Below are 18675 nucleotides of genomic sequence, written 5' to 3' on the forward strand. Positions count from 1 at the left end.
TTGTAACAGAATAAAGGCAAAAATATTTTGTTCTCCCTCTGTAATTGTCTGCTCCTGAGTAACTCTGCTGGGTTACATGTCACGATGGGTGCTCATGTCCTCAGGAACGGTGTGAACTTTTCTTCTTGTGGACTGTGGAAACAGATTATGTGAAGGAGCCTGTTTGGTTTTAGCTGCTTCCTGAGTACTGCACAGGGAACAGCCCAGGTCATGTTTTTCAGACTGCTCACCGGGGCAGCTTTGTACTGTAGTGCTGCTTTCCGCTCATAGATGCTTTTGAGAAATTAGTCTCCATCAAAGTAGTGATGTATCCCCAGGAAACTCACAGAAAAAGAACATTTAAAAGTTTTTATTCCTTTTCTTTTTTTTTAATTTTCAACTTCTTTTTTCTTATAATTAGTTTTTCTTTATTTTGCAAGGATTTAAATTCCTAATGATGGCTATTTGGGAGCAAAGGTTTACTGCCTTATCCTTATATGAACCCAACCTTTCTTTTAAACAGCTTTAGCACACTCTGTTCTCCTTTACACTTTAGAAAATAAAATAATTTTCATGCTAATAAATAAATCAGAACCCAGTAAAGTAAGTGATTGGCCAGAACTGCGGACTGATCTTTGTACCTGATGCAGCCTTTAGATCCCAAAACACATTCAATCTGCACAGTCGCATACATGCTCCATGCAGCCCCGTGTGATAGAGTTGTTAAACAGAAAGGGCAATTCCAGCCATAACAAGTTTGTTTCTAAGCAGCAAAAGCGATATGTAAATGCTGTTTTAAATAATAATTACATTATAATTTCAAAAGCCATTGAAAAGCTGGCTTGCTTTATATATATAGTTGCCAGTGCTTTTTAATAACCACTGTTCTATTCTAAAGATCTTTAAACAGAAGTAAGATGTATAGGATTAGCCTTTTTCTTCCCTACTCCTCCACTGATACCAGCTTGCACTTTGACTTCGCCTGAAGGTCTCCAAGCAGAATTATATCTTACTTTGTATGCAAATATATGGAATATATTCCTAATATAGGCCTGGATCAAACTTCACTGGCATTGAAAGATTCCCATTGACTTTCCTAGGGTTTATAGAAGGGTCACAGTGATGGAAGAAATGAGCTGATCATAATCAGCATGGGAGCAGGCAGGGCTGCTGCCACAGCTCAGCTCTTAGGTGTGATAGACGGGTAAGATTTTTTCTCTGGGTTTGGTTTGAGGTTTTGCACACCAGTTGCTCTTGTGTAAAGGAATACTTGGTTGCTTGGACAATGAAAGTGTTAGATGGAGCCCTGCTTCCCTGTCAGCCAGGTGGAGTCTGCTCTGAAGTAAAAGGTAAAGTAAGGGCAGAACAAGCGTGTATATGAAATAGATGCTCCCAGAAGTGAATATCCTGGAGCTGATAGAATTATGAGGATATAAAGTAAATTCTCCAGAAACTGTTCCCAGACCTGGTGATGCAGGTGAAAAAACAATTCGGAGGTCTTGTGGCATGGCAGTATGTTACTTCAATCTGATTTGGTTACAACCTCATAGAAATCTATGTGACAAATCAAAAAGGAGTATTCCCAATGTGTATGCTCAGAACTACAGAAGTATTAAAGATACTGCATCCAGCTGTGGAGAAGAGTAAGTCTTGTTCTTCTGGAAGGGCCAGAGGATTTTTTTCTTTAGAGGTAGGATGATTTGGGGTGGGTTTTTTGTAAGCGTGGCGTGTCAGTAGATCAAGGAGGTTCAGTTGCTGGAGAGAGTGGATGCAAAGGGAATCTGTTAACTCGACTGTCTCAGAAAAAGAGCAATTTTATTTCAGAGAATGCCTTCCAACCGGGTGAAAGTGACTGGGTATAAATAAAACATTCATATGGTTGGATCGGGGGAGACAAATGAGAGGTGAAAGGACAGAACAAAAATTTGAAGCTCTCTCTGTAAAATGAATCTTCTGCATGGAGCCCTGCTTTTCATTAGGAGCATAGCATGGGCTGAAATACCTTCTTTTTTTTTCCTTGTTAAGACTCTAAATTGACAGCTCAGGAAAACCTGACCTCACAGAGCAGGATAAGCAGGGCACTGTGTGTGCACATTGTCCTTGTCCTTTCCAGCTCCATCTGAGCCCTATTCAAACCTGGAGGAGCAGCCTCACGGAGAGCTTCTCTGCAGCGCTGCAGAGGTGCGCCCCTTTTGTATGGGTCTTTTGGAATATGACATTTTTCATTTGCTTCTTTTTTTGCAGTATGAGCTTACTTAGGCTACTGTGTGTGGTTATAAAGGTGTAAAAATGCTTATATTTATTTTGGATTAGAAATTAAATTTTGCAGGACCCGAGTACTTTAAATGAAACGGCTGCTTGCCTTCGTAATGTAAGGCTGACTGATTTACTGTGCTGTAAGAAAAAAGGAAATGGCAAAATCCCAAATGCTTGACAGCATATAGTGGGGAGAAAGCCATTAGGGTATTTGTGTCTCTCATTTCCAGGCTATGAATAATTTTGGCAATATTTTTCAGCTCTGTCAAGGCAAAGCAGCGGTTCATATCAGCCACATTCAGAGACATTTCATTGCCATGACAACCTTGTGCAGATACACGAGCTGCTGTTGATTGTCGAGCCCATCATCAGTTGTGGCCTGCGTCTTGACAAAGGAGCCTACCTGCATAATACTTGCCATGTCATCCCATTTGCTTGCACTGATAAAAGTGTAAAGAGCAAACCTGCAGACTAAAGGGAGTTTTAGAAGCTCTTGCTGTCTCTGTTCTTTCCATGTTGCTTTTCCTTAGAGGACTATTTATGTTTTCAGAAGTTTTGTACTTTGTCTTTCTCATGCAGCTTCCAAAAGGCTCCATGTAGCTTCATGCAAAGGATGGAAGAGAAGTGTTTGATCCTTCTGGCACATGTATCCTGATATGTTGCTGCAATGAGGTTAGAATATGTTTACCTTGGCAGGTCTGTTTTCATCCTAAACACACAAGATCCATTTGAAGGGGCATGCTGAGGTGCACCTGCAGCTTTTTATTCCTTCTCTGCTTCTAAGTCCTGAACATGAAGCACCTCTGAAGGACCATGGCTTTCCAAAAGCCCAGGTGCTGTCTGGAAATCAGATGGCCTGTGAGGATGGGAGGTTAAGCTGTGTGCCCCAGAATACAAGATTGATATTCACTTTTTTTTGATGCTGTAGGTTGTGTATTTAAGTCAGCTGAAGAGAAGGTCAGTAGAAGTTTTGCTGAATAAATGCATACTCCAGTGCTGATAGAAAGTTTACTCCCAACTGAGATGATCTGCTTCTAGATAAATGGAAAAGTCATTCAGTTCCTTTTCCACATTTATTTCTGCTTTCAGCATAGAGAAATGGTGCAAGATGATCTATGGAGGTAAATCCAGTTAGCTATAGGGGAGAAACTGGGCATATTGATGCTCTGATTGCTGTCTTCTCTGACTGTAGGTGGGAAAAACCACCATCTGTATTCTGATAACACATAAACAACAGTTAGTATGTTGCTCCTAAGGGCCATATTATTACAGAAGTGCTAAAATAAGCATAGTTTATTTATATACAGATGTTGCTCTGCTGATGCTGCATCTATGCAACCTTAGTCCAAGCCAGTGTTCTGAGGAAATAAACACTTTTGCTTCAGAGAAAACAAACTTTTAAGAAGAAGTGAAATGAGATTTAATTGCTAATTATTGTTCTGCAGATTGAATTGTTAGAGTTTGAGGACTTAGCTTGTGTTATTAACATGCTTCAGCAGGATGTCGTGTAGCCTCAGGCGACTGGTGCTTTGCACATCTGTACTTCAGTTTGTCAGAAGTCTTCGCACTTAGTACATCAGGTAATAGGCAAGCGCCAATTTGCGGTAAAACTTTCCCAAGCGATTTTCTCTGCATGTTTAAGAGTTTTACTCTAGGAAAAGGCATTTCCAGCATGGGAAGGCAGATGAATCTAAACGTTACTTCAGGTTTTCCTGTCGTGAGTAATAAACGGCAGCACCTCATTTGGTCTGACAGAGACCTTCTAAGAACACTTCTTAGACTGGTGATCAGCGAGGTTTACCTTGGCACCCTATTAGCACGAGTTTCAGCATCTAAAGTTATTTTTAAAAAATAAGATTTTCTTGAACTGTTTGGAGCATTGTGTGCAGTTCTGGTGTCCTCAACATAAAAAGGACATGGAACTGTTACAAGTCCAGAGGAGGCCACGAGGATGATCAGGGGACTGGAGCACCTCCCGTATGAAGACAGGCTGAGTAAGTTGGGGCTGTTCAGCCTGGAGAAGGCTACATGGAGACCTCAGAGCAGCCTTCCAGTATCTGAAGGGGGCATACAGGGATGCTGGTGAGGGACTATTCATTAGGGACTGTAGTAACAGGGCAAGGGGTAACGGGTTGAAACTTAAACAGCAGAGGTTTAGATTGGATATAAGGAATAAATTCTTTACTGTGAGGGTGGTGAGGCACTGGAATGGGTTGCCCAGGGAAGTTGTGAATGCTCCATCCCTGGCGGTGTTCAAGGCCAGATTGGATGAAGCCTTGGGTGCCATGGTTTAGCGTGAGGTGTCCCTGCCCATGGCAAGGGGGTTGGAACTGGATGATCTTAAGGTCCTTTCCAACACTAATTATTCTACTATTCTATGATTAACACCATGTATCCTGAATGACTGCAAAGTAAAGCTCTAGAAAGCTAGGCAGCTTCTCTGAGTGAGTTTCTTTAGATGTTTTATTATGCATGACCATTTGTGAGTGCCATAATGTTTTTAGTTCCCCATCTATTTGCCCCCCTCTATGTTTACTTCTACACACATTAGCTTGCAGTTTGTTTGTCCTTTTATAATCAATACCTTTCAGTGAATATTCACTCTTGCCTCTTCATCTTACATAAATAGAATTGTCTTGAAATAGTTTGACCTGAGTTTATTTTCTATTTTAGAATGCATTAATAATTTGAGAAACACTACAAGATAGCTTTGCCTCTTGCTTGTTCAGCAACTATTTGGTAAGGAAAAATTCTAAGTGTGGTAAGGCTGTCTGGTCTTTAGTGTGATGAGCCATATTTGATTCTCAAATCTGGGGCCTCACAGTGGTCATTTATGCTGTGCTGTCTTCCCACCAGATGGCCAGCATTTGTATAATGCAGTGCTTTTGAAACACTTCCACAAATTTTCCCTTGAAAACCAAGGATAAAAGATAGTGATTTTGGTGTTACTCTTGCCTGAAAAAAAAGAGTTCATGATTGTACTTTCTCAAATCCCGAAATTCAGGATGAGTGTTTAAGCATGCACAGTTTTTAACATCAGCCCATATTTCCCCTTCCTGGGAGCTCTCCTGCGGTCTTGCCTCCACTGGGAAATATCCCTGACACAGAAGCGGTCCCCAGGCCTTTACAGTGCATCCACACCAGCTAGATAGGATCACATCAGTCAGGATCCTCACTTTATTTTGCTCAAAATCTCAAACTGAGTATTGCAGGGTTTGATTTTTTCTCCCTTTACATTGCATTATTCAGTAGTTGAAGTGAGTAAAATTAAAGATTTCTAGAGTAGTGATGCTTGGAATATAAGAAGGATAGCAAAATCTGTTTCATTTGAACTCGAATCTCTGGTCATGTATAAAATGAATAAAATGCAATAAGTGTGGCAAAATATGATTTACAACAGCAGCTAAAGTCTGGCACTGAATACCCTAAAACGCCAAGACTATGTCAGTCAATTTAGCAGTGCAGCAGTCAAGAATGAAATGAAGGCTTTCTTTTTCTTTTTCTTTTTTTTTCTTTTTCTTGAAAAAGTGATAAATGAAGAATTTTTTTTTCTAGCTTCAAAAATCCAAATGTTCAACCAGTGAGAGAGGGAAAAGCCATTATTTTAATAATAGAAGTTAGAGATGTACCTTACTTCTGTTACACCTTGTGTTTGTCTCTTAGTGATATGTAACTTATTTTATAGCTATTATAACAAACATTCATGTCAAGCAAGACATATTAGACAGTTCTGAGGCTTGATAATGGGATTTCTTGAGCTGTTCGCTTCTGTCTGTGCTCCAGATATAGCCAAACTCGGCTGTGACTGTAATATGTTATCACCTGGAAGACCCTTCAATGACCCAAGTGAAATGATTTTGTAGGACTCAGGATGCCTGTGTTGTGGATGGACATCTGTGCTGGATCACAGCACACACTTGAGATCCCTGTGAGAAAACTTCATCATTTCAAATTCTTATGTCCATCAGCCTGTGCACATGTAATTAGCATAGGGAAAAAAAAAGGAAGGAGTGATACATGCGGCTGTTTCCTGGCTCTCCGTCACCATTATCAGCGTTAGCAGGCACAGGACCAGGAGGGCTCATCCTGGCTGTGGTCTGGACATGGTTCACAGCCTTGCCACTTTCTCTGGCTGCCCACCCCACCACCTTTGGTCTGCAGTAGGACACACGTTTCTCATCACCATGCCAGGGACAGCAGCATTGCACAAGAGTGCTGTATGTCCAGAAGCAAAAAACAAGAGCAGATGAATCCAAAAGGAGACAGCACTTCATCTTATTTCAGTGGTGGAGATGCATGGACTTTGCTTCAGACATTACTGTCCCTGCAAAAAGATGGCTTTGCTGGCACATCCCTGTGTGCCATCCAGCCAAAACCAATCAGAAATCCTTGTAAAGTCAGTTCCAGGGACTCACCAATTTGAAACAACTTTAATCCTTTGTTGACTTAAGCCAGGGCCATCACTGTTCATTTCTTGGCTGATCAACTCCCAAATGACCCTCAGTAGTTCAACGGGCATTGTTATTGTTTCTGTAGCTGACACAGAAAGTAAAGACAGCTCTTTTCCCCCAGCAGATGTGGAATATCTGCTGAATATGGTCTGTATAAACCATTTGACTTGTGGGATTCTCTTTGATACTGCTTTAATTTCTCTTTTAGCCATTTGATGCCCTTTGAAAGCAGCAACATGCTTCTCCATCACTGCTCTGTCCAATTATCTGACTAATTTAATTTCCTTCTAGATAAGCTGCTAGAGTTTCTCTACCAGGCTGAAGAGACAAAATTCCTTCTGCATCTGCATCATAACCCTCAGAGCAAGTGCTTTAACATTTGGTATTTTGAATTATACAAGTTACGGTTGTAATCCATAAATATTTATTTTATCTGATGTATGCAAATTCCTTGCATAAGGAAGTCCCTATTGTAAGGCAACAAGCTGTATAAAATACTTAGTTCAAATAGATAAAATGTACTGTAAATACATCATTTAATTCATCTTTAATCTGCATCTTTGTCTGTGAAATGCAAGCTGAAAAACTACATGTGTCAGATGCTCTTAGGACATGAAATTTTAAGTTGGCTTTTGCAGTGTGACATAAGAAGGAACAATTTTACAGTGCAGGCAGAGGGAATTGGAAATTAGTCCTTTTACACCTGTTTATTTCTCTACTGTCTGTCTTTGCGTTTGGCCTCTGCAGGTAGTAATCTCTCAGAATATGACCCCAATTTTCCCTTTGGTATGCTAAGCCTCCCGCTGCTAGAAACGTATTGAAACATAATTCATCACACCCATTACCTGCATAACTCTGGTGTATGATGTTGTCATTGCAAAGCTAGCAACCACCAGCAGCAGCAAACGTGACAACATTTGTAATCACTTCTGAGGGTTTATCAGCATTATCACACCCTTGCTCTTTCTCCCAGCGTGATACCTGTGCATCACTGTCTGTCATGTTTTACCGTACCATAAAGAGGGAACAAGACCCCATCTGGCATGTGTGTGACTTGGGGAATTTCACAACTCTGGGCATGTTCTTCTCTCAGGCCTCTGTATTTGGCAATATGACATAGGACAACTTTTCAGAACAACACAGGCTGTCGTTAGGTGGTCATAAGTATCAGATCTGTCATCAAAGCTTGATTTAGCATCATTAGTTTCTATGGGCAGAGGAGAACCCTCTTTCTAAAGCAGCCATGGTTACCCTGCGGGTCACCTTTGCTGTTCACAGCATGTGTGGCATCCTGTGAGCCCAGACACAGGATGGTTTTGTGATCATCTATTAATTATTGCTTCTGTAGTTTATCTGAAACTCTACATTTATGTTTTGTAAGGATAAACAGAGATCTCATCTAAAAAAAGCACAGAACAATATGTGATATTTAGTCATTTTGCTATTATCAAAGAAAAAACAAGCCTTCAAAGGCATGTGAACCTGTTGGAAAAAAGAATTGTTTTAATCTGCCCTGACAGAAAGTATAATTTGAAGGCAAAATGTTTCTCCTCACTTGTGTGAGAAGGTTTTCTTCTGGGTTTACCAAACTCTTCACTGGCCCACTGCTGGTGCACTGTGCTAGTGGTAGGATGCCTGGCTGGGGGCTGGGGTTCTGCATCCCCTCTTGTTACTTCAGAGGTGCCACCACAAGATGTTGTGAGACCTCACTTGGAGTATTGTGTGCAGTTCTGGTATTCTCAACATAAAAAGGACATGGAACTGTTGGAACAAGTCCAGAGGAGGCCATGAGGATGATCAGGGGACTGGAGCACCTCCTGTATGAAGACAGGCTGAGTAAGTTGGGGCTGTTCAGCCTGGAGAAGAGAAGGCTGCGTGGAGACCTCATAGCAGCCTTCCAGTATCTGAAGGGGGCTAAAGAGATGCTGGTGAGGGACTATTCATTAGGGACTGTAGTGATAGGACAAGGGGTAATGGGTTAAAACTTAAACAGGGGAAGTTTAGACTGGAAATAAAGAGGAAGTTCTTTACTGTTAGGGTGGTGAGGTACTGGAATGGGTTGCCCAGGGAAGTTGTGAATGCTCCATCCCTGGTGGTGTTCAAGTCCAGGATGGATGAAGCCTTTGGTGATGTGGTTTAGTGTGAGGTGTCCCTGCCCATGGTAGGGAGGTTGGAACTGGATTATCTTAAGGTCCTTTCCAACCCTAACTATTCTATGATTCTATGAATATCGTGGCTCCTGTTGCTGGGATTCAGCACTGTGCTGATACAAGCACTTGCTTAGTGAGGGCCAGCAAATAGCTGATGACCTCTTGAAAGAGTGAGATGTGATGGTTATTCCTGGGTGTAAAAGAAAAGTAATTTGGGGAGCTACTTTCCAAACTTTAATCTTCTTTACTCTCATATCTCTGAGGGAACTGTGATGTTACTCTGCGGGTACTTGCTATTCCCCGTGGAACTGTTTTTGGTTTTCTGTTACACCAAGTCATATTCACAAAGTTAACCTGCTCTATTTTTTTATCTACCAGATGTAACATTGTAAGATTTTCCAGAGAATATAGCTGGCTTAATAGAACGATTGTTTTCACTGATGAAAGTCAGCCCACCTCAGATCTGCTGCAACCACCTAGGAAGATGATTCCTGTCAGACACACAAAGAACAAACATGGCTTTTAACTTCAAAATCAGATGGCGGGGGGGGGGGGGGGGAAATAAATAAGAAAGTGTCATGGGGCTGCATGTGTGCCCCAAAATTTATGTGTCCCACATGCCATGTGCACCCCTGGCCACCGAGCCTAGCCACTGCACTGGGCTCAGCTCAGATAGGTGTGTTCATGAGCAGCATGTTTGACAAGCTGCCCTGATGCTGTCAGCCTGCAAACAACCAGCCATTAAAGGGAAATTTTCTGAAACTAAAATCCCATCATTTCCTTCAGTGTCACCTTTCGTATAATTACTAAGCACAGAATTTATAATTAAATGGTACGACTGATTCTGTGACATTCCCACAGACGTTTCACAAAGGCTATTTGCGTGCCTTGCTATTTTGTACAGTAATAACTGCAATCAGCATAACTACTATGATTTGTTTATCAAACGTCCCTTAGGTAGCATCCGTTGTCATTTGTAAAACCTGGTGAGCATCACAATTTACATATCGTTGCCTGTCTCCTGGTGCTGTTGAGTTGTGTTTCTGAAGCACTGCTGATGCTCACCTCTGCACAGCTGGGAAGAGTGCACAGCGAACAGAGCAACAGCACAGATGATTGATAGGCAAAAATCTGTAAAAGCCTTACAAAGTAAGTAGGCATTTTATCTTCACCACAAGGATCAAGGGGTACACTGTGAGCAGCAGAATTAACGGGTTGAAAAGCATGGTGAAAAGAGCATATTAAATAATCATCCATGAATGAAGAGAGTTCTGAGAGACAAACAAATGTGATCGTTTATTTGATGGCTGTATCGTAGTGGCTGTGTACCAGAAGACCAAGTTAAAGTAGCACAGGGAACCCTGGTTTGACATTGCAGCATTTGACTGCTTGACACTGCAACCTTTAGTATCTATTGGAAATATAGAGTGTATGTTTTGGCATATGCATGTATTTTTTGCCTATAAAATATTCAAATGCTGTAAATGTATGATGAACTACTGCTACATCGTGAATTATGTTAATATTATTATGAGCAGTAGGTTAGAACCATGGGGAGTGGTGTAGTCACTAACTTTCATCTAATAAGTGGCCACCTACAACTGGAAATCTCTCTTTTGGATCATTTGCCAGATGTTTACCCCTTGTGTCCAAAATGCTGGAGCCTGGTGTCCACAGATTTGAGTGGGTTTTTTTGTGGTATGTGTGGTTTTGTTTTGTTTTTCCCCCAAATAATGTTAGCTTAAAAGAAAGGGAAGCTGCCTTCCCTAACACTGCTGGAAACTAATCTAGGAAAAGTTTTGTTTTTTCTTGAAACTGCTCTGTTTTCCAAAGGGCACTGCTAAATGACAGCTTGAGCAGATTATGACGCTTAAAAGCATAGGGATAGAGGCAGGGGTCCTGGAAATCATCAGTAGATAAGCTTCAGGGCAGTGTAGTATTATCTGCAGTTGAACTGGTACCATCCAAGTGAAGAAAGCAAGTGTATGTCTGTATCTGCAGGAGCCAGCGGCAGGAGCCTGGGATGTGTATGGGCTGCTGGAAAGCCTCAGTGGGGCATGAAAAGAGGATTGCTGAGCCAGATCAGTAAAGTGAGCTGACAGGACTGCTTCACACATACCGTTTTATATTTCTCACACAAGAGAAGTGCACACCCCTTGTGGAAAGACACGGTTGCCTGCATAAAGTTGCCTGAAACTTCCATAAATCAAGCTGTCTACGGAAAGGAGAATGGTGTTTGCTTTTACAGCTGGGTTGGTTTGGAGGTTTTTTTCAGCTGAGGGTATGCTGCCAAAAAGGAGGGGGTCACACTGGAGGACCATCACCCCCCAGGTACCTGTGCAGGGCTGTGTCCACAGCCTGTCCCCCCTGCCAAACAGAGTCTTGGTCAGTAAGGCAGGAAGCATCTGCAGAAGGATGTAACCATTTGCTGACTCTTCAGCCTCTCTTGAATTAGTGTAGTTTCAGGGGTGATTTGGGACTGGAGATGTTTTTTACAGTGACATCTGCCTGGGGTCCTGGCTGTAGGCCACCATAATAACAACTGGTGTTGGCCTATGAAAAATGTGATGTAGCCACTTGCAGTGGTTTGGGTAACAAAAGGCCTTTGTTGGAGGTAGAAGAGCAGTGGTGCTTTCTAAGCAAAGCCCATTTAAAGTAAAAGTGCAAGAAGCACAGGTTTCACTGGAAAACAGATATTTTCCTTTTTTTATTTATTACAATAATATGGTAATTTCAGTGGGTAGGGCCATTAGACATTAAAATGTCCAAGAACATATTTATATTCAAGTCTTTTTGCTTTCCATGTTTTTGCAAGCATATAATGCAACAGAAGCTATTTTTAATTTTTATTAGAAAAATTATTCTCATTCTTATATTTCAACAACATAATGTAGAAAACGAAACAAAATCTTCAGATGCCCTGGAATTGTCTTCTGGGAGATTTATAAACTGCCTACTTCATACGTAAGAACATTTGTTTTAATTCCCATGTAAAAGTGAGATAAATTGGTTTGTAATAACACAAGTCCAAAAATATCTCAAGTTACCACTTTATTTCCATATTACAAAATAACACAATTCACTGCATAATTAGAAAGCTGAATTAGATAAACGGAGCAGTTGCTCCTGATTAGACTGTGAATGCAAAGCATTAGCCTACAGAAAGTATTTCTGACTCCTAAAGAGACTTTTCTAAGCTCTGCAGCTATAAGTTAAGTTATTATAGCCCAGCAGCTGGAAATCTATCCACTGGGTTAGCAAAGACCAAAAAGCCTGATCCTGCGGTGTTTTACTTCTGAGAGTAATCCTAGCTCATGAAAATCATCCATTGATATAATTTGTTCTTAAAAAATAGCTGGTTATTATATGTGTGTATTTTTCAGTCTAATTTTCTCTCAAGGTTTTGAAGGTAATTTTTGTCATTTGCATGAATAAAGCAAGAATCTGGAAAATGTAGAAATCTAAAATTCAAATGAAAATCATTTATGTAAAATGAATGATAAAATCTAGGTGCTTTTGCATGTGAATTATATCCTTAGGGTTGAGTTTTCTCCAGTGCACTGCTTCAAAGTCTGATGCATTTGTAACAGCAGTGTGTTAAGTTAAAATTTGTTGAAATTCAGAGTCTGCTTGGAGAGAGGAGGAAAGCAGTGTGAGGATGACCATCCAGAGTGGCTTTGTCCTTATGTCACAGCAAATGTGGCTTCCAGCCCTCCATGGGAGTGGGCTTGCAGACACCAATATAGTATTGTTTTCAGAAAGCTTTGATTTCCACTGGCATTAGTTACTTCAATCCCAGTTCTCATTCATGTCAAGTTCAAGCATCTCTCACTAAATCTACATCTTAATTTCTTAATTTGATCTCAAGTTTGGAATTCAGATTCACCAGCTTGCTGTAAAAGGCATGGATGAATTATTAGACTCCCATTGTCGGGTAAATCTTATCCTTTGTATTTTAAGTCACCCATTTGCATTCATGTCAAATGCTTTCAGAGAGTTTATCAGGAGAAGTGAAATAAGAAATGGAATAGTTTCACGTAAACTGCATTTTTATGTTTGACTGGTAAAACCACAAAGCAGAGATAAAATACATAAAACTAAGGCTCTGCATAATAAGCATATCTATTAGTTTTCCTTATCTTTATAAAGCTCCCAGTTGTCATGAGAAGCATTGTGTGTCACTCATCCTTCCTTGTTCTACAGAAGCTCTTTTCTCCTTTTCCTTTTATCTCCTGTTGGCATTTGCAAAGCAGGAAGCTTGGCTGGTGTGGTGCTGCAAAGGACCCTGTTGACTAAATCATCATTTAACCTTCAACCCCTTAATAGCAGCAGGAAATAAAAATAATACCTCTGTGCATCTAGATAAAAGTTACTGGCGCTCTGATGGTTGCAGCTTTTGCAGTCACAGCAGCCCAGGATTAAGGGGAAGATGCTGGGTTGAATCATCTCAGGGTAAGTGACATCGAAGTATGGCCAAATTCCCCTGGGAATAGCCCATGGAAAACCACATGGGGAAGCTGATGACTGTAGCATGTGGCTCAAGAGATGCTTGAGCACTGGTGCAGAAATCTTCCCCTTGCTCTTCAGAAACCTGTGCCCACCCTCCTGAAACACCCGTGTTAGGAGCAGTGGCTCAGAGGACAGCAAACAGTTCCAGCAGTAGATGTTTGCTGGTAGCTGACGGTACCTGCAAACCCACAAGCTCATCACATGCAGTTATCTGGCTCTGGCACAAGAGGAGGTGGCCTCTGTGCAGGTTGTGTCCCCTGTTTCAGAGTTGCTCTGCAAACAGGATCCTCCTTTTCTCTTGGTGTTTGCCATCTTCCCTTGCTCTTCTATTTCTGAAAAGAACTGCTGGTATTGCATATCCAACCCATCAGCTGTTAAAAAAGTTCAGAAACCACCATGCATAGGTAACAAACACTTCTATGAGGAGCCATTTGAAAGCTTCTTTTTACACAGTGCTTTTAAAAGTGTCTCTTACTCAAAATGTGTCTTTCCTTCTGCTTTTCTGGGATCTTTAGCTGCTGTCACACATAGTGTGTCTGTGACGTGTCTATGAGTGGTGATATAAAGTTAGTTTGCTTAACTGACAAATTCATCAAAATTGTCATGAGGAGCTGCTGTTTTCCATGCAGAAGACGTTGGATTTGGGTGGAGAAGATTTGTAACCAATGCTACTTCTATCTGTGGAACATAAGCAACAGACTACATGTGTCATGCTGGCAATGCTATGCCATTAGCTTTTATACTTTTGCCTTGTGGTCCAAATTCCTGCTTACTCTAGAAGGTGTCTTTATATTCTCTAGGAAAGTGAATCAAGAGTTGGTTGCAAACCATCACCATGCATTTTCCACTATATAGCTACTTGAACACACTTTCTGTCACTTCAAGTCATCTGAGATAACTACTCCACAAAACACCCCTTTGAAGTATTGATAACATCTTCTGTATTTCTGATGGAGCTCTTCATTGACATAGATCTCTTATAACCTTGCGGAAATGTAAATCCCATTCAGGAATACTGCTTAGTAGCAGTGCTTGTCAGGTTTAGTTACATATCTTGTATACAGAAACAGAGGTAATTCTCTGCTGCATCCTTTTCAGACTAAACCAGGACTGCAGGTGTTCTTTAAGCAACCTTTCTTCCCAAGTATTAGCAAGCGTGTATGGTCTGAATACAGAGCTGGGAGCCAGATGGGCCTGGGTGTAATGTCATTTGTCAAGTATGCAGTGCACAGCATCTCACTGGTCTTTAAAGGTGTTGGTACCTGCAGCTTCTACAACAATTGCAGGAGCTTTTAATAAAATAGATACAATAATTCCCTAACTTAGCAAAGATAAAAGCTGGTAGTAAGTTACAAACACTTTAAAATTAAGGAAGGTATCTTTCTGTTTAGCAATCAGCCCTTAAATGTTATATTTTATATATTTCACTTCTAGGTATTGAATTTATTTAATAAATATTAAAGTCTTTTTTATTTATATCAATGCAATGCATTTGATCCCAACTGAATTACAGCTGATTTATGTGAACATAACTGAAAGGAGGATGAGCTCCAAGGAAGAAAAGGGATTGTAAACTGTCTTGTCTTTTAAATGTTCCAGAAGATAAATAGCCATAGTGTTTATGTACATGGAAATAAAAGTAAATAGTATATATCTTTATATAGTACTTTATTATAGCGTGTGTGTACGTGTATATATACATATATATGTGTATATGTGAATATATATATTCAAGGCTAAGTTGGATGGGGTTTTGAACATCCTGATCTAGTGGAAGCTGTCCCTGCCCATGGCAGGGGGGTTGGAGCTAGATGAACTCTAAGGTCCCTTCCAACCCAAGCCATTCAATGATTCTATATCTGTAGTTTAGCAACATTCAACTGCAAAGTATATGGTGAAGGCTAACCAGCCAGGTAGTAACTCCTCAGCAAAGAACAGCAGGCAACAACACTACCTGCCTGTGAAAAAATAAGCATCATGTTTCACAGCAATGCTGTAAGATAAATTCAGAAAATAATCCTCCAGCAAGGCCTTCAGTAGAGCAGCACACTTGCCTTAGAGCATCGCATCTCACTGATGCAGCAGCTCAACAGTAGTATCCAGGTTAGGGAGAGAGAGGCCTGAGATCTTCCCAGTGACTGAAGTTGGGAGAAATTACCCCATTATCTATCAAAGACCAAGGGGCAGCCTGGTACCACGCTGATCTTTAGAAGCTCTGCAAAAGACAAAAAATATAAAAGGTGACAGAGGGCATGGTGGCCACTGCTGTCTGTGCCCCCTGGAGAGGACACTTAGCAGCTTTGTTCAGGCACAAACTAAATACTTCGGAGTCCTGAGTGCTCTGCAAGGGTTTGGTTAGGAGGCTGTGAAACCTCTGTCCGATGGTGAGTTTAGGGTATGGGTAAGAAAGGGTGAACTGTCCCAAGTAGTTCTGGTGTGAACAGCTGCTTCTTGAGCAGGGACTTAGATGAGGTGACCCCTTGGCCTCCTCCCAGACTCAAATGGTGTAACTTGTCCTGGTGTCTTTTCACCAGGTGAGGTGGGCTATGTCCCAGAGTCTTGACTTTGGCAAAGTTCCTGACAACATCAGTGCCATTTCTTCCTGGTAATGAGTAAATAGCAACTGAGAAGGCACTTTAGTTTCTGCTTGTCTGCATCTGTATGGAGACACACCCATACACAGCATGCTTTTCATCTTTTCTGTAAGGCATTTTATAGCTACTGGTAGTGGCCTTAATCATTATAATAGCAACTGTGTTGTGGCTATAACTAGCAAGTCTGGAGGCATTCATATTTTTCTAAATATGGGAATTTGGAAGTACCTGGGCCGAGTCAGCATTTTACTCTGCCATTATATTTATTCATGGAGTTTTTAGTCAGAAATTCAGACTGATTAGCACCGCATAGGTGGAGAAAAGGCAATAGTGTTCTGAAGAAATCACCCTCAATGTGTAATGATTTTCCCATCTATATGTATTTGCTGTATATTTAATTTTTGAAGGGGATCCGCAGAAGCACTGTTCCCTCTTTGGCTCCCTTGCACCTGGACTGTTCTGTCTCTATGCCTTTTAAATGTGCCTAATCCTCTTCACTCGCAAAAGCTGTTCTAGTTTTTTATCTATAAAAAGTTAATAATAAGAAGAAAAAAGAAAAGGCTTTTCTATCAATGTATATTTTCATATGTTTTTGGATCCCAGTGCCTTCGTTGGATACTGATCTCATGGCAGTACCTGATCTCTGACTTGCACATGTACTATATTTTCATAATAAGCATAGCTGAATGTCAAGAGCACATAAATCATCATGTATTCTCTGCAAAGTTATTTCAACGAATTGTAGAGAATTAAAATATAGAAAATAACAAAAAAAACAGCTTTTTCATATTTTTAAAGAAGTAAAGTTTTTTACTAATCTGTGGTATTATAGTTCCTCTTCTATAACTTACAGTAGACCTGAATTTAAATTTATACCAGTGTTATTTCAGATCTTCACTCTTTAAATAAACAGAAGCTATACCATAGGCATGCAGTAAAAATCCTATTGTTAAGGGCAATGAATGTTTCTGTCATTGAGCCTCAAAGAGACTGTTATAGATCAGGTAGCTAATGTGTGTTGCATCTTTGGTTGCAAACTCATTAAAATTGGCTTTTAAAAGGTAAGATAACATTTGAAATACTACAGTCTTCTTCCCATTTTATTTGTAATAGTGTCTCATGTGTTGTGTCTCCTAGCTCTACATACAAACTACCACACTTACAATATCCATGAACTTAAGTGCTTCAGTGGCCCTGGGAATGCTTTACATGCCGAAGGTGTACATCATCATCTTCCACCCTGAGCTAAACGTCCAGAAACGGAAGCGCAGCTTCAAGGCTGTGGTCACAGCAGCAACCATGTCATCACGGCTCTCACACAAACCCAGCGACAGGCCCAACGGCGAAGCCAAAACGGAACTGTGTGAGAACGTAGACCCAAACAGTAAGTACTGCTGATCTTCTGTTTGCTGGCTGACTGGGGGATTTGGAGGCATGGACCAATATCTGAGGTTTAGGGGTTTTGTGTTATTTGGTCTTCTCAGAGATTTTTGATCTCACACACATTTTTTTCTCCCTTCTTTAATTCACTTTTTTGAGTTGTGTCAGTTGGCAGCAACTCCTTGTGAAATTTTTAGTAGCTGTGAGTAAATCCTCCTCCTTTCTCTCCTCTGTGAGGGAGAGATCAGCAGCATCCCTGAGTACCGGACCCTTAGGCTTGCGTCAAAACCAAACCTTCCTAACCCTGCAGGTACAGTTTGAAGGATGGATGGAGGGTGAAGTACCAAACTCATTGATAACTCTGCTAACCTGAGTTATCATTTTCCTTCTTGCAAAATTCCTTTGCAAAAATCTCACAGTCCTTGAAGATTCCCATTTAAGGATTTCATCCGGCCCTAATGCAAATCTTGCCACTGATTTAAAAGGAAACTAGATCGAAAAGACACTTCCAGTTTCCTTAATGTGCATAGCATGGTATATTGTAGCACAAAATTACATACTGAGGCCATCAAATTTGATTTGCATTTGAATCTGGAAGGAGCTGAGGAAGGAGACAGCTGCACAACTTTGTAGCATATTGGAAAGGTTTAGACATGTCTGCAGTTTTTATGAAAAACCAATCTGAATGTGGAGAAATGCCCTTTCCTTGCCCGTGATCCGTTCATCCGTTTGCTGCTGAAATCCCTGCCACTTCTTGTCTATTAACTGCTGCCTGAATACCTGCCTCAAAGCAGAAACTCTGCTGTCAAAGCAAAGTGGAAACAGCCAGCAAATTATTGACACAGCACTTTTCCTCCTTTTATTCGCCTCTTGACTGTTTTTCTCTGATGTCTTATCATGCAGATATACAAAATACATCCTATGTAGAAAAACAAAATTTGTCTTTGGAAATCGAACTATCTGAACTATGATTTTGACATGACAGTAAGGAAATGCTCTTCATAGGTTAAGGACCATATTGTGCCTCCTCCAGTCCTACCAAACAGAGCCCACACTGCAAGAAAGGGTATTATCCAGCAAGAGTGTGAGCTGCAGTCCTCTGCCAAGTCAAGTTTCTGTTAGTGATACAGGCCATGGCGAAAAAGCCCCTTCCTTTACCTTTGGGCTCTAAATCCACCCCTCACTATGATGCTGCCACCACTGAGTCCTAATGGTCACTGTCTGACCATCCAGAGCAGAGTCCAACCTCCTCTGGGTGTGTGGGAGAATGGCTGAAGCAGCTGGGTTAGGAAAGGCCCTTGGGAAAGAGGGAGAGAGAGGAGGAGGAGAGAAGGGGGTTTTAGGAGACATCTGGGA

At 41.0% G+C, this 18675-nt stretch overlaps 1 protein-coding gene across 1 annotated transcript in view; it reads left to right on the forward strand.

Annotated features, from left to right (window-relative positions):
- The window catches only part of GRM7 (glutamate metabotropic receptor 7), a 296698-nt gene that overhangs the window by 246893 nt on the left and 31130 nt on the right, over window positions 1-18675 (forward strand). Inside the window, 1 exon segment of the mRNA XM_031049251.2 lies at window positions 17077-17323. Coding sequence (XP_030905111.2) covers window positions 17077-17323 — 247 coding nt within the window.

This window comes from Melopsittacus undulatus, chromosome 9 (assembly GCF_012275295.1).
Source record: "Melopsittacus undulatus isolate bMelUnd1 chromosome 9, bMelUnd1.mat.Z, whole genome shotgun sequence".
NCBI lineage: Eukaryota > Metazoa > Chordata > Aves > Psittaciformes > Psittaculidae > Melopsittacus > Melopsittacus undulatus.